The sequence below is a fragment of the Strigops habroptila genome (assembly GCF_004027225.2).
Source record: "Strigops habroptila isolate Jane chromosome 13 unlocalized genomic scaffold, bStrHab1.2.pri S16, whole genome shotgun sequence".
NCBI classification, from domain to species: Eukaryota; Metazoa; Chordata; class Aves; order Psittaciformes; family Psittacidae; genus Strigops; species Strigops habroptila.
In genome coordinates this window covers 1,431,671-1,452,841 of record NW_022651054.1, presented here as the reverse complement: position 1 = coordinate 1,452,841, position 21,171 = coordinate 1,431,671, and the positions used below count along the sequence as shown (strand labels likewise).

Here is a 21,171-nt window from a genome sequence, read left to right as displayed (position 1 = left end):
CTCTTGGCTGCAGGATGAAAAAGGAGAGTGGATGGTGAGAGCTTCACTGCTGAACATCAACACTCTTTGTTAGGGCGGGCACCTTCGTAGCGAGCCCTCTGCGGCTTACTCAGAAAAAGAAGTAATGATTTGTGTGTTTTTAACTCCTTTGGCAATAAATATTTTAGAGGGAGGATTGACAAAGGCAAACGCTTTGCTGGTACAAAGTATTCCCTTTGTCTATTAAGCTGGCACTATTGCCCTCTATTGAGTAAAGCACAAAAGGCCCTTTGCTGCTCGCTGTAACAGGAGAAAATCCATACCTCATCACACCCATATCCCCCCCATCACATCCAAGCAGCTTCCATGTCACAAAACATCACCCAGGACATGGATTTCTGCCATCACGTCTCTATTTTGGGGAAAACTATACAAATTAGTTCTAAACAAAAACCTATCCCCTCTTTTAAACAGACTGTTACATTAGACTGCTCAAACAAAATGGGCATTACATTTCATATACATTACATATTACATGTTTCATATTACATTTTCCCCTAGAGCTGCAAAGTCTATAAACCCAAGAAACAGATGCAGAGCTTTAATAATTCCCTTCAATTCGTGTGAGAACAACTGAAATAGCTGCATACTCTGGAAATACCAATCCAAAAGGGCCCAGCTCACACACTCAGAAGTGGCAAGTTTTGCCTGCACCCCACTCACCTTTTCTTTTCCTTTCTTCTTTTCAAACCACCAGAGAACGATACTGCAAAGAGGCACAACAAAGGGATGCGTGTCTGTCTCCACCACGCACCTGCAGACATTCAGGATCACCCTTCCTAGGAATGGGCCATTTCTGGCCTTCATGTGGTCCCAGGATAGCAAACACGACATGAAGGCAGGAAGATGTTTGATGAGGTAAAAGACAGTAGCACCTCCCTTCTAGAAATAGTAAAAAAAGGCTTTTTTTTTCCCCATATGTAGACATTTCAAGGTTGTTTCATCTATTTACTGCAGTAAAAGCTGCTAAGGATACAAGCACAATCATAAAAAATACCAAGAGTGCTCTTAGGGTTTTATTTCTTTATCTACAGGCCTGTTAAACGTCAGTAAACGTTAAAAACTGCAACCTGATACCAACTCCCCTCTCCCCTCCTGGGACAGATTTATCCCACGCTCCCATACACGGAGCATGTTCCCCTTTTAGACTTCACCTGTTAAAAAAGATGATTGTTCTAAGCCACAGACACTTGTGAGGTCTGTCTCTCATGACGCAGTTTTCCTCTAAGGCTTTGACCTAGGCAAAAAGCTCTACCATTCCCACACGTTCATTACGAACCAAAAACCAGTCCTAAAAACCCCCAGACCTGCTGGTGCCAGACCCACAGCTCAGTTCTTGGCCGCTTGGAGCTTCCTGCGGAAGTAGTCAGGCGCTGCATCGTAGAGCCAGTCGGCGTCCACCACGCACAGGTCCCGCATGTAGCACTTGTTGGTGTGAAGCAGCCCGTTGTACACCACGCAGGCTGGCTTGCAGTGGAAGAGCACGGAGGAGGGGTGGATGGCCACCGCCTGGTGGGAGTCCACGGTGCGGTAGGAGCCGTCCGGCTGCAGCTCCGCGGCGTTCATGAAGAGGCTGTGGGCCAGGCAGCGGCGGATGTTCCCAGTGTCCGAGCGGGAGGACTCGATCGGCATCGAGAGCTGTGCAGCAGACAGGCACAAGAATCTGTCTACACAGACTACCATGGGGAAACACAGCCCTTTAGTGGGCTTCTGAGACCACTAATACTGCGTCAGAAATCCTGCCAGCATGGGGAATAGCAACAGCTCGGTCGGGAGTGGAGATTTAGTGACAGAGCAGCCAGAATGGGAGAATCACTGAGAGATGCACCTTTTCCAGATGCTAGAGGACCCCGATGAGCTGTCAGTGCTGGAGGAGATCCAGCAAGAACTGATCTTGCAAGGTAAAGTCACTACATGTTTTCTGACTCCTATTTGATCTTTCCTGTTCCTCACTAGTAATCCAGACCAGCTGAGGCTGCACTCTGTGGTTCTTGGAGCCCACCTGCTACAGGGGAAGAGCCTCTGCAGCCTCTAAAATGCACTGAAACCCTTTTTGACAGTTTGAGTGGCATTTTAAGGTCTGTGAGAAGCTAGCAAGAGAGGACACCATAGAAACAGGCTAATAGGAAGCAAAAGATGAGCTGCAAAATCGATCAAGACTGTCCTTCTGAGAGTGGGCTTTAGGCCAAGGAGCAGTCACAGCAGGACAGAGGTGCCAAACGGTGGCTCCCATGTCACGTGCAGGCTGTGAGCTCTGCAGCAGCAGCTCCCACACTGTGCCTGACGCTCTGTGACTGGCAGGAATGGTGCTGATGTGAAAGCTGCTGTAAAATCGAATGCCTGACTCTGAGAATACGCCGGCCAGCACGGGCTGCAGAGCCTGACATCACCCAGCAGTGCACATCGCACAGTCACATCCACACTCCAGCAGCAGAACTCCTTAGGGAAAAACTTCCTCTACCCAAGAAGCCTTCCCAGAGCTCCCCTTCTCTCTTTACCTCTCCTCAACCCATTGAGCCTCCCAGCTCTGAGATTTTGGGATGCAGTTGCAGAGTTAGGAATTTTACTGGGCTATCCATGGAAGACTGAAAACAAACCCACATTTTCCCACTCCTGGGACTCGGTGCAGAGCGAAATCAGTTTGGGGACAAACAGAGAAATACAGCGTGGCAACAAGTTACCTTTACACAAATGTCTCTGAGCTGGGCTCTGACGTCTGACACGAGCATCATGTTCCTGCTGTTGATAAAGTTCTCTCTGCACCATCCCTGCAGCACAGACACCGGGAGTTAGAAGGGGCCACTTCTTCACCCTAAAAGCATGAATCCTCCAAACACACAATCTCTCTCTCAGAGGAAAGGTGCTAACCCATTTCCTGGCCATATTTCTACCTCTGTCTACTCCCCTCTGTCTACACAGTGCTAAAAACCAGCATGTTGTTGTTCTCTTCCCACTCAGAATTGCTCTGCAAGGCCACCGAGTGCTGTGAAACAGCACTTGCTATACCACAGGTGGGGAAAAGTGATCACCCGACAATGATGGATGCTGCAAGGAATGGGATACACGAGTCTACAGATCCACAAATCAAACTGAGAAGTCTATAGGGTAGGACAAATCAAAATCTGCTTGACAGCACAGTGTTTTTGCAATGAATCCTGCCAAAGAGCACGTCTAGGTATTTATCAGCAAGTCTCAACACTCTCCCACTCCTTCCCATTCCCAGCTGGAACCAGGGGAGGAAGAGACCTGGCTCTGATTCAGAACTGGCCTCGCAAAGCTTTGATAACCAGTTTTGCTACAGCTTTTTGGAGGAAACTTTTGCACTTGAACAGCTTTCTCCAGTTATCCACTTGGTAAAGGATGCGCACTGCAACAACCATGAAGGATGCAGATGCCACTCTGCTGTATGCCAAAAAAGCTCCTCACCACAAGCCCAGACAGCACTGGCATCCTCAGAGCATCCTACCTTGTTGCCATTGACATTCCTGAAGGCCCTGTAAATGCTGAGCAGGGTAAGATGATCCCCCTCACTGGAGATGAATTTCCTCCTGACGGATTGCACTTCATCCCGCCGGGCAGGGGGATTGTAGAGGACACTGTCCACGGATAACAGCGACACGATGGTCAAGATCTCCTCTGTGCAGTGGAACTTGGGGGACAGGAGGATGGTCTGCAAATCACAGAGCAAAACTCATTTCTGGTCAACCAAATCCACTTCAGATGGGCAGACCCTTCCTGCTCAGTGGCAGCCCAGGAACTTCACCAAGCATTGTTTAGGACACTCTCATAAACATTTAGGCCTAGAGACAACTGTAAATCCTGCTATGAGCCCATCAAGCACCTTTAACAGCAACTGTTGTGCTCTTTCCTGGGGCTGGCCATTTTATACACTGTACAAACACAGCAAGTAAAATCAATTACAGCATCAGACTCTTCATGAAACTGCTGAACAGTGCTACCAGCAATCCCAGAAATCACAGGGAAATAAACCCTGTGTCAGCTTCAGAGGGGCCAGAGAAAAGAATTATCTTTAAAAATCCCTCCCTGAATTAAATGCCAAATGACAAATAAACCAGCACAGTTGCTGTAAATAAAGCTGTGCTTCATTCATGTATGGAAAATATATTGGTACAGCTGCAGTCACCCCAAATTCCAGACCTTGTTTAAGAAGTTTCAAAGGGAAATGCCAGTGGAACTGGGAAGAGTACATGAGATTTCTGCAGTTTTTACCTTAGAGAACTTTGGTTCCAGTGGAAAAGCTGCCATCTTCCTTCCCAAGGGGGTGAGGACAAGCTGATTGTCCTTTCGTTCCACAGCTCCCATCAGGACCAGCTGCTCAATCGCTGCTTGAATAGCCTCTGTCAAAAGAAGGACATTCAGGCTGTGAGGCCTCCTGGCAGGGAAGTGAAGGATCAGCGGGTACCATCACTACCTCCTTCCCCTTCCCCTGGCCAGAGGGACAAGGAGTTCCTATTTAGAGAAATTAGTCCTCCTTTGGATTTATCCCCCTCCATCCAGTAGAACAATCACCTTTTCCAATTTAAGTGGCAAAACCAGAGGCAAAACTAAAGCCATCATCTCCAGCTTTGAGTAGAGGCTGAGATTCCCTGTGGCTTTCCTTGGCAGTCAAGGCACACCTTTGTGGGTTTTATGACTCAAAGCTGCTCCCTACTCTGTTTGGAAGCTGGACTCTCCTGCTCTCTGCCATAATCGTGGCTGCTCTGATGAGACTGAGTACAATCAATGAGCAATAAATGAATCTGAGCCTTCTGGACCACCAGGAGGGGATGCAGCAGAGAGAGACTGCTTCTCTTCCAGAGCTCTGACCTTCCACACTCCATCTTCTGCAGCTGGACTGCAGACATTCTTTTTAAGCAATTCCTCACTGACTCATTCATCATTTTCTTCCAAGGCTGCCTTTGTACCCACTTACTTACCAGGAGATGGTTTGGACATGAAGTCAAAGGTGAGCACATTGGGAATTCTCAGGGCCAGGAGCTGAAGCATCACACTGGACAGGTTACACCTGCAGAGGCACAAAAACCAAATGAGATTGTTCTTTTTTTATTATTATATTCGTTTCTGTCAGCTGCCTGTAAGCTGAGGTAGAGCCCTCAGACCTGTGCTGAACTTGACAGTAACTAGTCCAATGCTGGCTGGTGAAGCCTTATTTCCTGCACCAGGAAGGGTAAGAGGCAAGTCCAAGATCTGGAGGAAGAGTCAAGAGAACTTTTGCCTATGTATGTTTGGAGACTCAGATCCCAACTGTCCCTGAGCATTTGCTCCTAATTTTTCTATTCAGTCTCTACAGTTAATTTTTCTTAAAAGCCATCCCGTTAGACCCTAGATCCAGTTTTGCTGTTCAATTCTTTAACAGGACATAAAAGAAGTGTGGCAAGAAGTGTGATGGTGTCAGGGTTCTGTCCTCACCTCTGTATCTCAGGTATTGTCATCTGGTTCAACTTCTCAAAGTCATTCTCTGTGTAGAGCCGGTAACAGATCCCACTGTCCTCTCGCCCTGCTCTCCCTGTGCGTTGCCAAGCCTGGGCCTTCGACACCCACTGGACTGCCAACACTTCCAGACCAGTTTCTGTGTATGGAAAAGCATCACTTCAGTCAATGTCTGTGTAATGCACAGCTTTGAAGAACAGGTCAGGTTAACAACAGAACATCCCAGGGTTTGCCATCCAAATACTGCTCAGACTTCACTTGGTTTAGCACCCTGAAGCAAAGCTAATTATTGCGCACTGTGTCCATGAAGAGGAAATTCATATTTGACAGATTTTTACCTCCACATGGCTGGCACTCAAAAAACCAACCAAAAGCCACCACCAAAACCCTGAGATACTAATTTAGACAGTGCAGAGGGTGTTTTAAATCAGCTCTCAGTGGGGTTCATTGCCTCAATTAACTGCTACAAAACTGAAAACAACCTCTGCACTGTTCCTGAGATTTTCTCACCAGGTCTGTACTTCTTTGCTTTGACCATGCCTGTGTCCACAACATATTTTATTCCCGGAATGGTGATGGAGGTTTCTGCGATGTTGGTGGACAGGATCACTTTGCGACAGTCCTGGAAGGAAGAGCAAACTAAAGCCAGTCACAAGCCACCTTAGATGAGCTGCAACGAAGAAATGCTGCTACTTTGGCCAGCGTGGGCCAAGCCTACATATCATTGCAGCATGTTATGACCACATACTATGCCAGCTCTTGTAAATTAAGATAACCTCTAGTTCCTATCAGTTCCAAAAACATGTGCTTACACTTGTAGTAAGCACCATCCAGGACAGCTGTTATCACTATGTCTTTAAACCATTTTGGTTTCATTTCTGACACAAGAGCTGGATTCTTATTGATCTGCTGAACAGGTACAAAAGAGCCTGAGGCAGCACTATTTCTTTCTCTTACAGCCCTGCAATATGCCTGGGTTTTTAGCTTTCTTAGTGTTTTGTCCGTTAACTGCTGTACCTTTTTTGTGATATGGACATAAACTTCCCATGAAATAGGGCAAATTTCAATTCCTCTGCCCTTTTCACTCCCCCCTAATCCTTCCTTCTTTTTGTGATCCTAGATGACTTATCGTATGCACCAGTTAATACCATCCCAGCTGCACTGTCTTATATCACGCTGGAACCATTCAGCCTAACACCAGTGGACAGTGGAGACTGACTTATGATAAGTATAGACTGCTTTAACCCTTTAAATCCCACATTTCTTCCAAACACACAAGCAAACAAACTCTTCCTGTTTACCCCTCACATCCCCTCACCTTGGGGGCAGCCCGAAAGATGCGATGTTGTTGAGAGTAAGGCAGAGAAGCATAAAGAGGTATCACCATCATCTGTGGGCAGCCGTCAGGGAGATGCTTGGCAATATCTCGGCAGGTTTTGGTCATTCCTTCAATTTCTTCCTGACCAGTCAGAAACACCAGGATGTCCTGAGCAGAGGGTGCTTCCTAGAGCCAGAGGAAGAAGCAAGCAAGAAGTGAAGATAGTCTGGATAGGGATGGAGAACTGAGATTGTAATGAGATGTTGTCCTGAGAGCCAGTCAGCAAAGCAGGTAAGGAAGAAAGGACACACATGTGGTGCAAGGTGTGCAACAGCCTGAAGTTCCCAATGGATTCAATAGAGTGAGGAGTAAACCGCATTTTGCAGGATTCAGTCTTAACAGGATGGAGGAACTGCCTAAAGTCACATATCTGTTTCAGGAAATAACTGTCCAGGACGTGCAAAGCAGAGAGCCAGCAAGCACCCTGGCAGCTTTGCATGCAAACATTTAGTCACAAAATGCCTACAGACTGTCATTTGAATAGATTTCTACTTGCTCTGCAGTTATGCTTTGACAGTAAATGAGAATCATCTTCATGCTACTTTTAGTAGTCCCCCCACAATCCAGTGCTCTTTACAGTTCACCACTTCCAATCTTTCACTTTTGGAATAACATTGGCATTTGTCAACCCCTCCCTTGAGCCAACCCAAATTCACTAACTCAGCATGATCCCCAACTATACACTTTTCCCAGAGGGTACACCTCAGGGACATCTCTAATTTGGAAGCAGCAAGCTCACACCATCTTTTCTGCCCCAGCAGCCTGTGAGCCTCCCCAGTCAACAATCTATGGCTCCAGAGAGGCACAAACCCGACAAGACAGCCCTACCTGGTGGATTTGGAAGACTGTCACCAGTGCTGCTTGCAGGTAATCACTCTGAGGCTGTCTGGTGTAAAAGACCTGAATGGGATACTGCCTGCCTTCTAAATAGAGAACAGGAGCTCCATTGAAGTACTCGGAGAACAGGTCAACATCCATCGTCGCTGACATGACGATCACCTTCAACAGGAGCAGAAGATGGGTTAGCACTGCAGTTTTGATCCAGCAGGACACTTACAAGTCAGGATTAGTCAAAGGTCAGCTTCCAGAGACTGAGATATATGCTCAGAACAGCAAAAAGCATACAGTGTTTGGCAGAGAAGAGAGTGATCTTTCCTTACTGAAGCCATCAGCTTTGGTATCACACAAGGTAACATGTTGGTATTATAAAATAAGCAAAGATGTGTTAAAATTCTTTCTGACACCTAAGAAAGAGAGCTGACAGCCACAAAGGTGTGCTGCAGAGTGGTCTGTTGAATGAGGCTGTGCTAGGACCTTACCAGTCCCCTTCATGCCTTCCCCAACAAAACCAACACGTTTTCACACACTTCATCACGTACTCACACAAATTCACTACGCATCCACCCAACACACGTGTGCAATCTCCTTCCCCAGTGTGAGCATGCCATACAGCTGTCATATCAGAGAGAATGCTCTTGTAGCTAGGGTGCTCTCAGGAACAGTGCCAAAACCTCCCCCAACAACACATCCAGTCTACAGCTCACACCCCAGGGGCTCTTGGGAAAAAAGGCCTCATAGAGGTGACCAGACACGTTGTTCAGATGTGTTGTATCAGGCCCACACATCATAAACTGGCCACACTTAACTACTGAGATTTAAAAGGACTTTTTAAAAACAAGAAGAGTCAAAGCTGAAATTTCAAGTGCTTTGGCAAACCCCAGGAGATACTCAGAGCCCAAGCCCCAGGCCCTGCCACGTACTTTTAGTGGCAGCTTGCCCAGTTGCTTTCGTTTCTTCTGTGCAGCTTTCACCACTCCAAAGAGTACGTCGGTGTGGATCGTCCTCTCATGGGCTTCATCCAGGATGACAACACTGTACCTCCGCAGCAGGGGGTCTCCAATCGCTTCCCGAAGCAGCATTCCATCTGTCAAAAACTTGATTCTGGTTTCATCAGACGTCAGGTCGTCGAAGCGGACACTGTAGCCAACCTACGGGAGCGAATGTTACAGACAGCACAAAGTTACTTGTGTTTCTCATTGGCATTGTACCACAAGGGAAGACTACAAAGCACTCTGGTAGGACAGAGCCAACTAGAACTCCAAGGAGGCTCTGCAAAGTGTAACAGTGAATCTGCAGTGTGAGAGCAATCAATCTTGCAAGTCCAGTAATCACCCAAAGGATGCTCTCAACACTGTATCCCAATTGGCTTTTTCCCAACTAGAAGTTCATCACAATTGCCCTGAGTTTCCTTTCCCAGAAACTACCCCACGATCTTCAAAGATTTTAGGTAGGGAAAGTCTTTCTCCTCCCCTTTTCTCCCACAGAGTCACAGGTCTGCATGGATTCAGCACTCTGCTCTCCTTGACCGTGACTTTCAGTACAGGGAGCAGCGGAAGAGAGTGCAATACTGTTTGTTTTATTCATTAACCAGTATTTTTTCCAACTAGAGGAACACAGAGAATAACCAAGTAAAATACCACAGACATAGAGCCAAACACACACCCTCCATGCCACAGAAGCAAGTAAACAGCCTTTTTTTCCCATTCAGGCATGTTATTAAATGAAGACTACCCCCGTGTTATTATCTTCCCCATTAAGCCCTGACATGGCCCCACCGACACTGCAGCACCAAACCAACTCCCTAAAGCCGCTGTAAAACAACCTACCAGTCCCCCTAGCTCTGTCTTCTTCTCATCCGAGACTCTGGTAGCTAAGGCTATCGCTGCTACTCGCCGAGGCTGGGTCACGGCGATGGTGCCTTGGCGGCCAATTCCTGCTTCGTAGAGGTACTGAGGGATCTGGGTGGTCTTCCCCGAGCCCGTTTCTCCTGAGGAACATCAAGGGAGTAGTTTTGCTATTAAATACTCTTCATAAACCTCAAGGCACCAGCTGCCATAACCGGTCCGCGCTCGGTAACAAACCTGTTACCGCTTTACTACGCCCCTGTGCAGGCTCCCACCGGCCGCGGCGCTCCCCGGGGCCGCCCGCTCAGAGCAGGCGCGCTCGCCGAGCCCCGGCCGGGCTGTGGCGCTGGGGTAACCCGCTGCCCGCCTCCCACCATCGGCTCCGGCACTCACCGATGACGACGGCGCTGTCGAGGCCGCGGATGTGGCCCAGCAGCCGGCCCCGCACCGGGAAGATGGGCAGGCTGCGGCGCTGCTGCTCGGCGGGCGGCGGGCCGCGGGGCTGCACGGCAGGGCGGGCCGGCAGCATCGCTTTCGGCCGCTTGGCCGGAGGCCCCTCGCCGGGCGGCCGCATCGCTCCAGCCGGCCGCGGGGTCGCGCGTTTCCGCTGCGACCGCGCACAGGCTCGGCGTCAGCGGGCGGGCGGGCGGAGCGGGGCCCGCCGGGATGTGCAGCGCTGGGGCCCGCAGCGGGCAGCGGCGGCCCCGGGACAGCGGCCGCTGCGAAACCCCGCCCGCAGAGCCCACACCCCAGAGGAGAGGGGCAGGAGGTGACCTGCAGGTAGTGTCTTAGAGAGGCAGGTTTGGGACCTGCGGCATTCCTGCTTATGAGCTGTTGGCACAAGGCTCTACTCGGCGCTTGCCAGGCTGCCCCTGGAATGCTGTGCTCAGTTCTGGTCCCCGCTATACAAAAAAATATGTGGACAGGGTGGAAGGAGTCCAGAGAAGGGCCACAAAGATGATCCAAAGACGGGGCAGCCATGCGAGGAATGGCTGAGAACTGGGTTTGTTCAGCCTAGAAAAAAGGCGGCTCTGGGGAGACCTTATCACCATGTTCCAGTATTTAAAGTGGGGCTACAGAGAAGATGGAGACTCCCTTTTTACGAGGAGTCCCATGGAAAAGATGAGGCGTGATGGGTTCAAGTTACTCCTGGGGAGATTCCAAATGGACACAAGAGGGAAATTTTTCACAATGAGAACAATCAGCCACCAGAATAATCTCCCCAGGGAAGCAGTGGATTCCTCAATGTTGGATACTGTTAAGATTCAGCTGGACAGGGTGCTGGGACATCTAGTCTGGGCCATGCTTTGACAAAAAAGGTTGGACCAGATGATCCCTGACATCCCTCCAACCTGGTATTCTATGATTCTATGAAGTAATCTCCAACGGCCCAAACAGCTGAGGATACACCCTCCAAAGAGGACTTTGGTATTTAAAAACACTTCTTTGTGGGACACGCTGCCCAAGAGTGGTTTCAAGGGCAATTAAAGCCGAGGTCAGGCAGTAATCTGCCAGCAATAGTCAGTTTTCTCCTGGGATATAAGCAAGCACACTTAAAAGTTCCTCCCAGATGTGGATGTGTGGATGCTATGGTATTGCTCTGTGAAGAGAAGAGTACTATCTTGCTCTACCAGAGCAGAAGCAAGCGTGTAAGGAAAGCAGCTTTGGAAGAGTGAGGATGGACAAGCAGTCTTACCAGCATATGACATGGGCAGCCATCCTCAGGCAGGGGCACACCACCCTGCCCACTGCCCTCCACAGCCAGGCTCTAGATTTACAAGTGGTTTTATCGAGCAGCAGGGCTGACTTTTACCTCCATCCCCCTTTCTTAACATATCACCAGCAACCTACTGAGAGGCCCTTAAACATCAAAGTAAAAAAAGGTTTTGATGCAATTCCTGAAGCAACATTGCCCAAAGCATTTTTAGTACTCCTGGAGAGTAAGATTTAGTCTGTTTTAGAAAAGAATAAAAATCTCCCTTAAGTTTTTATAACCCTTAACAGATAAAATGCAGATACAAATGGATTGACTGATTTTGTTTATCAGGATCTAATACACTGCTTGTGGACAAAGCATTTCCTTTGAGATCCCAACACATACATCTCCTGAACTACAGACAAGTTAAAAACCTGCAGCTGATTTTTAACAGCAGCAACATCTGAGACTAAACAAGATGACCACCTGTGTACCAAGGCTGGGGCCTCCTCCCACATCTGGGAGAAAGATGCAGTTTCAACAATATCTCTTTTTATCTAGTACAATGTAATCAATAAAGAGCTACACCCCAGTAGAGTCCACAGCATCTTAGGAGCAACTGAACGGGTCAAGCTGAACCATGCTCCTAATTCCTTATGTGGCTCCTCATCTAGGTATTTAGAATCAACATCACTTCAAGCTAAATCCTGTTCAGTGTCACTGACCAGTGTTGGACACTCAGTCATTCCACAACAAACTTCAAACTAAACATCTTGAGTGGACAATCCTGTTTCCTAGCAGTTCCGAGACACACTTGTGGGAAAAGCCTCTTCAGGGACCTGCTTTTCCCTACTTCTGCTTTTAGCCAACTGCCTCAAGACTATCGGATTTTACAAAGGATTAACCAAAAGGATCCACAAGACACTTTATTCACCTCATCATTTGAGATATTTGAGCTGTTCTGACTCCAGACAAGTTTTCTTCCCTTGGGCTCCAAGCCATCTAAGAACCATTAGGAGTGCGCATGTGTAGGGGGGTGGATTTTGCAGAACTACTTATTTAAACCAGCCAGACTCAAATTTGAACACACACTCTTGGGGGGCAAAGCCATCAAAATGCAATCTCAGCCTGGCAAGTGTATCCACACAGAGGCACATTCCAGAAACCCAGGTGGCAAACTGAAACGCCTGCATTATGCTGCATGTTGTATTTCTCACCATTCAAACATGACTGGAGACAATAGCACCTCAGACTAAAAAACCTTTTGCCATTGAAATAGGGACTTACACTTTTGACCATCTTCTAGTTTTATCCAAGAATAAAAAATGAGTTAAAACCCAAAAAAGTTGGGTTTGTCTCCTGTAAAGTTTCCCATATAGATTCCTGTATCAAATAACTTGGGAAAAAACCAAACCACTTTAGAAATCACTTCAAACAAGTACTCATGGTCTTGTTAACTGAAGCTGACAGGAAATGGTTTCCAGTTTTAGGTTTTTGGCTCCACTGGATTAGTATTTTCGTTACCAGCACAATAAATTCCCTGACTGGGAAAGACATTGGTAGTCTGGAAGTGTCTTGGATTAGACTGCATAAAGTGCTTGTATTCAAAACCATAGAGCTGTCAAGAAGGTCCTTTCTGTGATGGGGAATAAGGAGTCCCCAGTATGGATCTCTGCTCAGGTCAGTCTCTCCCAGTTCTCGCTGGGTTTTGGCACAGACGCTTATTAGCCTCCAAGGCGCTGACCTTCTCCCCACGCAAATCCTCCCGGTCGTTCTTCTGGCAAAGGATTGTAATTAGGGTCATCTTCTGGTGTATCAAATATTGCTTTGCTGGAAAACAGAAAAGAGATTTCCCCCCTTTAGAATGTGTGTTTCACAATAAGACCAAGACTGCTCAAATTCTGCACTTGGAACAGCATCCCCCCTCAGAAACAGCTCGCCAAAGCATCCATCATTTGTACCCAAGCCACACTTGCTCTCCAGTTAGAACCCCCCTGGAATAAGGTCTTTACGTGCCTAAATCGACCAAGACTGACAAGATTCAGCTGAAACAAATTTTCGGTGAAGAACTTTTTCCTTATATCCATGATTACAGCCCTCTACACCAGAGGGAACTGAGCAGGAGTAACACCACTCAGTACCGTGAACATTGAAGTTTTCTGCCAAACTGTGAAATGAGCATGATTGACAGAAGAAAAAAATTCAACCTATTATATTTAACACCTCAGATACTGTTCACACACAGCAGGACTCAGACATGCATCTTTGGTGCCACCAAAAGGCAAAGACTAACAAGTGTTACCAAAGAAATCAAAGGTTACCCTTTAGCCCTTGTCCTGAAGAATATAGTTCCTACTTCCACATCTGTAAGATCCTCCTCCCTTGTTTGACAACACGAGTTAAATGAAAAGCAAGTACAGACACAGCACAGTTCTGCCTCAAGCTGCCTAATTTACCAGCAGTTGCTGTGACTGCATTATAAACAGTTTTCCACACAAGCACTTTTTCTACATCTGTTTCAGTTCTCATTCACGTCTGTAGCTTTACAACCATACTTACAGGACAGACGGTGTTCTCAGAAGCTTCCCACCACCAGGCTGATTAGGAAAGACATCCTCTAAGAAAAAATATATATGCCCAACAGCAATGCCTAGCACGCAAAGAGAAGTCAAATGGTGATTTTTCAACACTTCTCCTTTACAACTTTCAAATGATTCACTAGAGTTTTTAGGAAAAAAAAAAAACCCAAACCCCACATGTTGATTCTTTGACAGAAAATATAAGAGAGAATAAAGCACACCGACATCAGATGAAAAGCTTAATTTACACTACAAGACATAAGGAAAACTGCTTGTTGTTATTAATCATACTGATGTTATGGCTTTATTAGTTAATAAAAATAGTAATAGAAACTATTTTACTTTAACAGGCTGATGCCCACAATCAGCTTACATACCTGATTCCAAACAATAAAAAGCCAGACCATGAGAAGCTCTTTCCATCCTTGTTACAGCCCAAAATATGCTGTGATGTTTAGAAATCAGAAAAGCCTAGTATAAATATACTAGACAAACTGATACTACCTAGGAGGCATTTAGCCCTTGGGTTTTTCCACATCTTGTTTCATGTAAAACATTGGCAGGAACAGATCCTTGTGATTCTTGCAATTGCTTACCCAGGAGATCCACAATGATGGAGTTCCCCAGCAGCAGTGAAAACCCCATCAATACCCAGGGCAGAAATGGGGCTTGAAAGATGAGAAGACCAAAAAAGTTCATCCGGACATAGGGATTCCTGCGGCTCCACACGTACACGAGCATTATTGTGAATGCCTGACCCAAGAAAACCAAGTTCACAAACAGGCCAAAAAGCTGCAATGAGTGGTTAAAGAAAACAGGTCACCAAGTCACTGTTGGGAGGTCAAGCACAAGAAGTATTTCACAGCTCAACTCATAATCCTGTGTTTTCCTACAACTGCTAACTCTGCTTTCCACATTCAAGTAAATCAAACCTCCTGGGGATCAAATTCAGCACCTACAGCAGGATTCAGCACACCTGCAGCATCAATAATCTCTTTAACATAATTTAGCATGAAATCACTGAAGCACCAGCATTGCTCCGAGATATAAACTGAGCATCCTTTTATCCATAAGCTCATTCCCATGATCCTGTCAAGCAGTAAAGAGCCAGAAAGACCAGCCCAGTATTTTACAGCAACAATTGCACAACATTCAAAACTACCTCAACAAATACTGTTATTCCTTGTCCTACAAACAAAACATATTATCATCTAAGATTTAAGATAAAAGTGACATGGTTTCAGTTCTCACTCATGTATCTTTAGCTTTACTGCAGCAGTTTGGAATAAAAGGATACAGTCATTAAAAGTCCTCCAAAAAGGAACATAAATACAAAATCTGCCGTCCGACCTCGAAAAGAGCCTTCTTCGAGCATTCGGCAGTAACGGTATCTGAACCCACAGCTCAGGAAAATCTGATTGCAAATGAGTTTGAAGAAAGACCCAAGTGAAAAAGGACTCAATTCTACAAGAGCTTAGATGTTTTTAGCAATTTACTCCATCAACTGGCTCTTTCTGGATACCTCAGCAGAGAGGGTGACCCAGGAGAGGAAAAAAGGCGACTTGGAGTTTTCTCCTGTGTGTCAGAACCAACCTGAAAGAGCAGGTTTGCACAGCAAAGTCTTAGCACCACAAATATAAATGGCAAAATTCTTGACAGCTTATGAAGGAGATCCTGTTGCTGCCCATTCCTGACATCAGTGAAGTCATCATTGCTGAACTCCTGGGAGCTTCACGGTGGAGCAGAACAGAACCTTTGCCTACATGCACGTCTAGCAACATGCCTGTGCTCTGGAGTTGTGCTTTCTAAGGAAAGCAAGAAAACTTTGTGAAGGATACAAAAAGATCATGTTAAATAAAAAATTAAAGCCAACTGGTCCAAAGAATAAGTAGTTGGTGATTAACCTCCATACCTGGAAACGAGACAAATAGAAGGACTTGAAACATGACAGCTTATTTTTATTGCCTAAATAGAAAAGCAGGTAACAATGCAACTGAAACCTCCTTTACAGCCCATGAATCTAAGACTTATGCTAAGGTACAGTGATCTGCACTTTAGCTTCATTAGTTAGAGTGAAAAATCACAGTCATTTGCCACACTCAATTCTGACTCAATTCAAATTCAACAGTGTGCTTTAAACTCCCCATATTTCAGAAAACACTTACTTGAAAGTGCTTAAATATTAGTTCAGGGTTGAAATACAGCTGAAAGGGTGTGATTAGTTCCAATTGCTGAAAAAGAAGAGAACACACGATGGAATCAACACACCAAGTAACCAACCCCCTTCCTCTGTGCCAAAAGAGGCCAACGAGCTCCCTGGCAGCACAACGAGCCTCGATAACCCCTCACCCCGCTCCCGGTGTTCTTATTTACTGGAGCCTTGCACCTTCCCAGCTCTCCCGGCGGAGCCTGCAGCCGCTTCCCTCCTCACAGGGCCCTGAGGGACCGAGCCCGGGTGGAGCTGCCTGAGGTAACCCCGGCTCCCCAGCAAGCCTCACCCCGGCCCGGGCACCCTCCGCGGGGCTGCGGGCGGCCCCCGGGGCGCCGACTCACCACGGCGGCGGTGGTGAGGACACAGGCCGTGGTGTAGGCCCGCGTCACGGGCGGCACCTGCAGGTACTCCTGCCGGAACGTCTGGTACGCCATCTTACCGCTTCCCGCGCCGCTTCCGCCGCGCCTGCGCCCACCGGCCTCCGGCGGAGCCAATCGGCTCCGGAAGAGCCGCGTTCTCATTGGTCCTCCCCTCGCTTTCCCCGCTGGCGCGCTTGGTGATTGGGCAGCGCGGTGCTCCTCGCCGTCGCTGATTGGCTGCCGGCGGGGCGGTTCTCCTGAGGGAAAGCTCGAACGAGGCGGGAAGCGGGGAAGGGAGCGGGCGGCGGCGCCCCGGGACCGGCACCACAGCGGGAGCAGCGGTAGCGGCGCCTGGGGTAACGCGCGGGGAACCGGCTTCCCCTCAGCTCCGGGTTCAGCCTTCGCGGCCGCAGCAAGGCCCGTCTGCCCCGGCGCCGGCGTTGGGGTCCCGCCCGCCACCATGTCGGTCAATCCCATGACCTACGAAGCGCAGTTCTTCGGCTTCACGCCGCAGACGTGCGTGCTGCGGGTCTACACCGCGTTCCAGGAGTACCTCTTCGAGATGATGGTGCTGGTGGAGAGCGTCATCCTGAAGAAGCTGGAGGGGCTTTCCGAGAGCGGGATCAGCGCCCTCCACATCCGCAAGAGCACCGAGAAGTTCCTTCTCTTCCTGAAGGAGCACTTCGATGAGCTCTTCGGTAAAATGGAAGAAATGCTCCTGCAGCTGGTGCTGAAAATCCCGAAGAACGTGCTCCTTCCCGAGGACAAGGTCCACAAGCAGTATCCCTACAGCAAAGAGCAGTTCCAGGCGCTGCAGGATGAGATCCATCAGCTGCAGGAGCAGTACAGGGCTGAGGTGTGCGCGGGGCAGGCGCTGCGTGCAGAGCTGGAGGAGCAGAAGGTTGTTCAGGCAGAGCTGGAGAAGATACTGCAGTGTTCCGATGGGCTTGAGAATATCTGCAGGGAACACTGGAACTGCAGCTTCAGAGAGAGCTTTGCTTTCTTGACGCCCAACCTTGAGAAACTGCAAGATAAGCTGAAAGATGTCGAAGAGAAAAGCCAAAAAATAAAGAAGGGTGATACTGTAAAATGAGAGTCTGAAAAGGCAACAAAACCCATTTGGACAGCTTGCTTAAAATGATAGGAGCTTGTCTTTGCAGGAGCATCCCCATAACCCTTACCCTTTAACCCTGTCGGGATCTAGACTGCTGAACTGTGTCTGTTTGCACCTACTTAGCACCAAGCCAGGGAAGCAGGAGGAGAAAAAAGCCCTGGATAACCTGGCTCTGAAGGCACCTTCCTGACCTTACCAACATTAACTCTGAACACAACACAGCGTTTGTTTAATTTAAGGATTATTGGAGAAGAAAAGAGCGTCTGAGCAAGAGCTGCAGGAATGTGTAAGTGACTTTCCAGCCTGACACCAGCTCAGGGAGCCAGTGCTTTAGTCAGTGAAGACATTGTGTCTTGCTAAGGCCAAGGTGCTGTCGCTGCCTTTTAAAGGCAAATAACTAGGAATTGTGTTGTTTTCTATATATATGATTTGTTTGTTTTAACTTTCCTTGCCCAGTGGCCTTTGTCATTAATAATATAAATAGTTTGCTTCAGCAAAAGCTTGCTTTATCTTTGGTTTTTTGCATTGTATAGGCGGATGGGAAGAATGTAAATTCCTGAAACTATGAAACAAACAGGAATAAGGGACTTGTGCGGCCGGATATAGGATGTGTGGCAGTCATTCTTGGTTGAATCAACATCTAATCTGAAAGCAACAGAACAATGTATAAGATAAGGGCTTTAGGCACAGAGTTAAATAAAACAAAGAAGACTAACAGCCTTTATCAACTACCTCTTAAAAAAACCCTCCTGGAAGAAAGAATGAAGATGACATCAACCATTGGGAGGTGGGATTCGTCTTCCTAAAAATCCTATGAATATGTAAAAGGCTGGACTATAAGAAACTTTGTACTTACAGGTGTGCATGTAGGATGTGAAAGCATGCACCCAGCGCTGTAAATAAATCTTTGCTCCACCGACTTTGTCCCCAGTTAAATTTTTCTAAAGGTGAGCGCGTTTCTCACAATTTGGGGGCTCGTCCGGGAGATTCGAAACCTCGCCTCGGCGGTGGGGAGACGGTCACTGAAGGAAGGCGCGCCCCGCTGATTTCAGCGGCCCTTTTGTTTTCCCTCCTTGCCGCTAGAGGATCGACGGTGGCGACCCCGGCAGGGGACTCGTGGACCAAAGAGGGGCAGTATTTCCGCGGCAGCCGATAATATCTGTGCACAGAACCCGGGTAAGAAAAGTGACTGTTAAGTACTATCTGGGCGGCTGGGATTACGGGGATTGAGAGTGTGTGCCTGACACGCGGAATCCTCTGCGAAGCGAGTGTGGAGTCCTTCTAACCGCGGTTCCGTCCCTCCGCGAGGGGTCGGCCGGTGAAGGGACGAAGTGTAAGGAAACGGTGAATCAGAATCCCTGGGGAACATGGGAAATGGGACCAGTAAAGGAGGTCCCGGGAAGAAAGAGGGACAGGGGAAGCGTCTCCCAGACATACCTCCAGACAGTCTGTTAGGGAGGATGTTATCAGAATGGGGGCAGGAGGGTACATCCTGCACCAGGGGAAAGGATAAAGCAAGGATGATACATTATTGCATGTTTGAATAGACTAAGGGACCCATCAGACCGGGTTCGTTATGTTGGCCAAAGTATGGGTCCTTTGAGGGGTGGATGTGCCAAGCCTTGAATTTGTATGTTAATGCTAAGGAGCCATTTAGTCAGGAAGAAAGTGACTATGCGGCTTGTTGGAGGGGAGGCATTATGGTGTTTAAGATAGGGGAACAACAAACTAAGGAAAAAGGAAAAGAACAAGAATGGGACCCTCTCGATTACATACCTCCCCCTTACAATCCTGTATAATCTCCAGGATTAGAAAGAGAGGAGGAAAGGGAGAGGCCCACTGCACTTCCAAAACAAGGGGGCCAGAGGCGAAGAAGGACCAAACCCGAGAGATTAACTCGGGACCTGGTCAATTATCCTATGGACAGAGAAATGCGGGACACGGGGCAGACTTCGGGACTGGTTAGTCTGCACCCATTACGAGAAGTCCCGATGCCGGGTGCACCAAATGGGGTGGGATTTGTAAATGTACCCCTCACTAGTACACAAGAGGATTTAAGAAGGAAATGAAGAAGTTGTTAGAGGACCCTTTGGGTCTATCTGAGCAGCTGGATCAGTTTTTAGGGCCTAACATTTATACATGGGATGAGATGCAATCCATAATGGGAAGTTTATTCACTCCTGAAGAACGACAGATGATTCGAACTGCTGGAATGAGGATTTGGGAAGGACAAAATCACCAGGCTGGGGTAGGAGGAGAACAGAAACTCCCCTCTGTAAGACCAAATTGGAATCAAAATGATGCGGAGGGGAGAAGAAACATGTCTGATTATCAGACATTGATTATAAAAGGAATTAAAGAAGCTGCCCCAAGGGGTCTGAATTTGGGCAAAGCTTTTGACAACAAACAGGGGAAAGAGGAGTCCCCAACAGAGTGGTTACGACTCCGTCGAAATATACAACAGTACTCAGGAACAGATTCTGAAAGTGAAGCAGGCCAGGAATTGTTAAAAGTTAATTTTGTTGCTCATGCATGGCCAGATATTAAAAGAAAATTGGAAAAATTGGAGGATTGGCATGACCGAGGGTTGGATGAGTTGTTAAGAGAAGCTCAAAAGGTATATGTGAGGAGGGATGAAGAAAGGCAGAAGGTCAAAGCTAACGTTATGGTAGCCACAGTACATCAAATGACTAAGTGTACATCTGGAACACCCCGAGGGGTAAGATATGAATTGAAGAAAGGAAGGGAAAGTAAAGTTGGAGCTGGAAGAGGTAAAGGAAGGGTTGGTCAGACCAATTGGAAACCGGGAATGGAAGAAAGACAGAATAACCGTGGCAAAAGTTATTACTGTGGACAAGAGGGTCACTTCAAAAGGGAATGCCCACAGTGAGAAAGAGATTTGCGAGTGTTTACCGTCAGCCACCAAGAGGAATATTGTGAGGAATAGGGGTGTCAGGGGCTCTGCCTCCTGGGGTCTAGGAATCATGAGGAGCCCTTGATAAAGCTGCAATTAGGACCCCAGGGGGAAGAATTTATCTTTTTAGTCGATTCAGGGGCTGAAAGAACATGTATTACAGCCCTGCCATCAGGATGTAAGAAGGGACAAAAGACTACCACGGTGGTAGGGGCAAAAGGAGAAGGATTTAAAGTCCCAGTGATAGAAAAGGTAAAAATTTGGGGCAACGGAAAAGATACAGAAGCAGACATTTTACTAGTCCCACAGACAGGACTTCATTTACTTGGTAGGGACTTACAAGCCAAATTAAACATTGGAGTGGTTCCGGAGAAGGGTAAGGTAGTGGTAAAACTCTTTGAGTTAACTGAGGAAGATGAAGCAAAAATTCAACCCCAGGTATGGGTCAGAGAGGGAAACCGAGGAGGACTACAAATGGCTCCAATTGAAATTAAAGTTAAAGAGACTAGCCGACCTGTAAAAGTGAAGCAATATCCTATATCAACGGAAGGAAGAAAAGGACTGAGACCTGTAATTGAGGCACTGCTAAAGGATGGGTTATTAGAACCCTGCATGTCCCCGTATAATACTCCCATCTTGCCGGTCAAAAAGTCAGACAGGACGTACCAACTGGTTCAAGATTTGCGGGAGGTAAACAAAATGGTACAAGTACACCACCCAGTAGTATCGAACCCATATACCTTAT

General features: G+C 47.5%; 3 protein-coding genes across 6 annotated transcripts; 1 reads left to right on the top strand and 2 right to left on the bottom strand.

Annotated features, from left to right (window-relative positions):
- Positions 1 to 1,026: 1,026 nt before the first annotated feature.
- Positions 1,027 to 10,163, bottom strand: DHX33 (DEAH-box helicase 33). Its single transcript, XM_030472706.1, has 12 exons — positions 9,946 to 10,163; positions 9,535 to 9,695; positions 8,629 to 8,856; positions 7,697 to 7,867; positions 6,809 to 6,994; positions 6,001 to 6,112; positions 5,470 to 5,629; positions 4,977 to 5,065; positions 4,270 to 4,397; positions 3,506 to 3,709; positions 2,721 to 2,807; positions 1,027 to 1,677 (listed from the first exon to the last, which is right to left on the bottom strand). The coding sequence occupies exons 1-12, from the start codon at positions 10,124 to 10,126 to the stop codon at positions 1,369 to 1,371; spliced, it is 2,016 nt and encodes a 671-aa protein (XP_030328566.1). The 5' UTR covers positions 10,127 to 10,163; the 3' UTR covers positions 1,027 to 1,368.
- A 714-nt stretch (positions 10,164 to 10,877) lies between these two features.
- On the bottom strand, positions 10,878 to 16,766 carry DERL2 (derlin 2). Of its 4 annotated transcripts, none has more exons than XM_030472713.1 (8): positions 16,381 to 16,766; positions 15,993 to 16,058; positions 15,666 to 15,739; positions 15,125 to 15,218; positions 14,424 to 14,619; positions 13,808 to 13,898; positions 12,993 to 13,078; positions 10,878 to 11,485 (listed from the first exon to the last, which is right to left on the bottom strand). In XM_030472713.1, the coding sequence occupies exons 1-8, from the start codon at positions 16,558 to 16,560 to the stop codon at positions 11,421 to 11,423; spliced, it is 852 nt and encodes a 283-aa protein (XP_030328573.1). In that variant the 5' UTR covers positions 16,561 to 16,766; the 3' UTR covers positions 10,878 to 11,420. The 4 variants fall into 4 exon arrangements, with proteins under 4 accessions (XP_030328573.1, XP_030328569.1, XP_030328571.1 ...); XM_030472709.1 differs by having other exon boundaries at positions 13,808 to 13,865; positions 16,381 to 16,614; XM_030472711.1 differs by lacking the exon at positions 10,878 to 11,485 and adding an exon at positions 11,575 to 12,062 and having other exon boundaries at positions 16,381 to 16,610.
- On the top strand, positions 16,600 to 17,656 carry MIS12 (MIS12 kinetochore complex component). Its single transcript, XM_030472714.1, has one exon. It carries the CDS (start codon positions 16,859 to 16,861, stop codon positions 17,489 to 17,491), a length of 633 nt encoding a protein of 210 aa, XP_030328574.1. The 5' UTR covers positions 16,600 to 16,858; the 3' UTR covers positions 17,492 to 17,656.
- The last annotated feature ends 3,515 nt before the right edge of the window (positions 17,657 to 21,171 follow it).

Excerpts from the sequence above, each read along its gene's own strand:
- DHX33 (XM_030472706.1), bottom strand. The coding sequence starts at position 10,126 with ATGCGGCCGCCCGGCGAGGGGCCTCCGGCCAAGCGGCCGAAAGCGATG. Across the intron at positions 6,113-6,808 it reads TCTTTCGGGCTGCCCCCAAG|GACTGTCGCAAAGTGATCCT; the intron begins GTGAGGGGATGT and ends TCTTCCTTCCAG. Across the intron at positions 5,630-6,000 it reads AGCAAAGAAGTACAGACCTG|AAACTGGTCTGGAAGTGTTG; the intron begins GTGAGAAAATCT and ends TTCCATACACAG.
- DERL2 (XM_030472713.1), bottom strand. The coding sequence starts at position 16,560 with ATGAGAACGCGGCTCTTCCGGAGCCGATTGGCTCCGCCGGAGGCCGGT. Across the intron at positions 16,059-16,380 it reads TCCTCACCACCGCCGCCGTG|CAATTGGAACTAATCACACC; the intron begins GTGAGTCGGCGC and ends CTTCTTTTTCAG. Across the intron at positions 11,486-12,992 it reads AGGATTTGCGTGGGGAGAAG|GAGTACTAAAAATGCTTTGG; the intron begins GTCAGCGCCTTG and ends CTTACTCTCCAG.
- MIS12 (XM_030472714.1), top strand. The coding sequence starts at position 16,859 with ATGTCGGTCAATCCCATGACCTACGAAGCGCAGTTCTTCGGCTTCACG.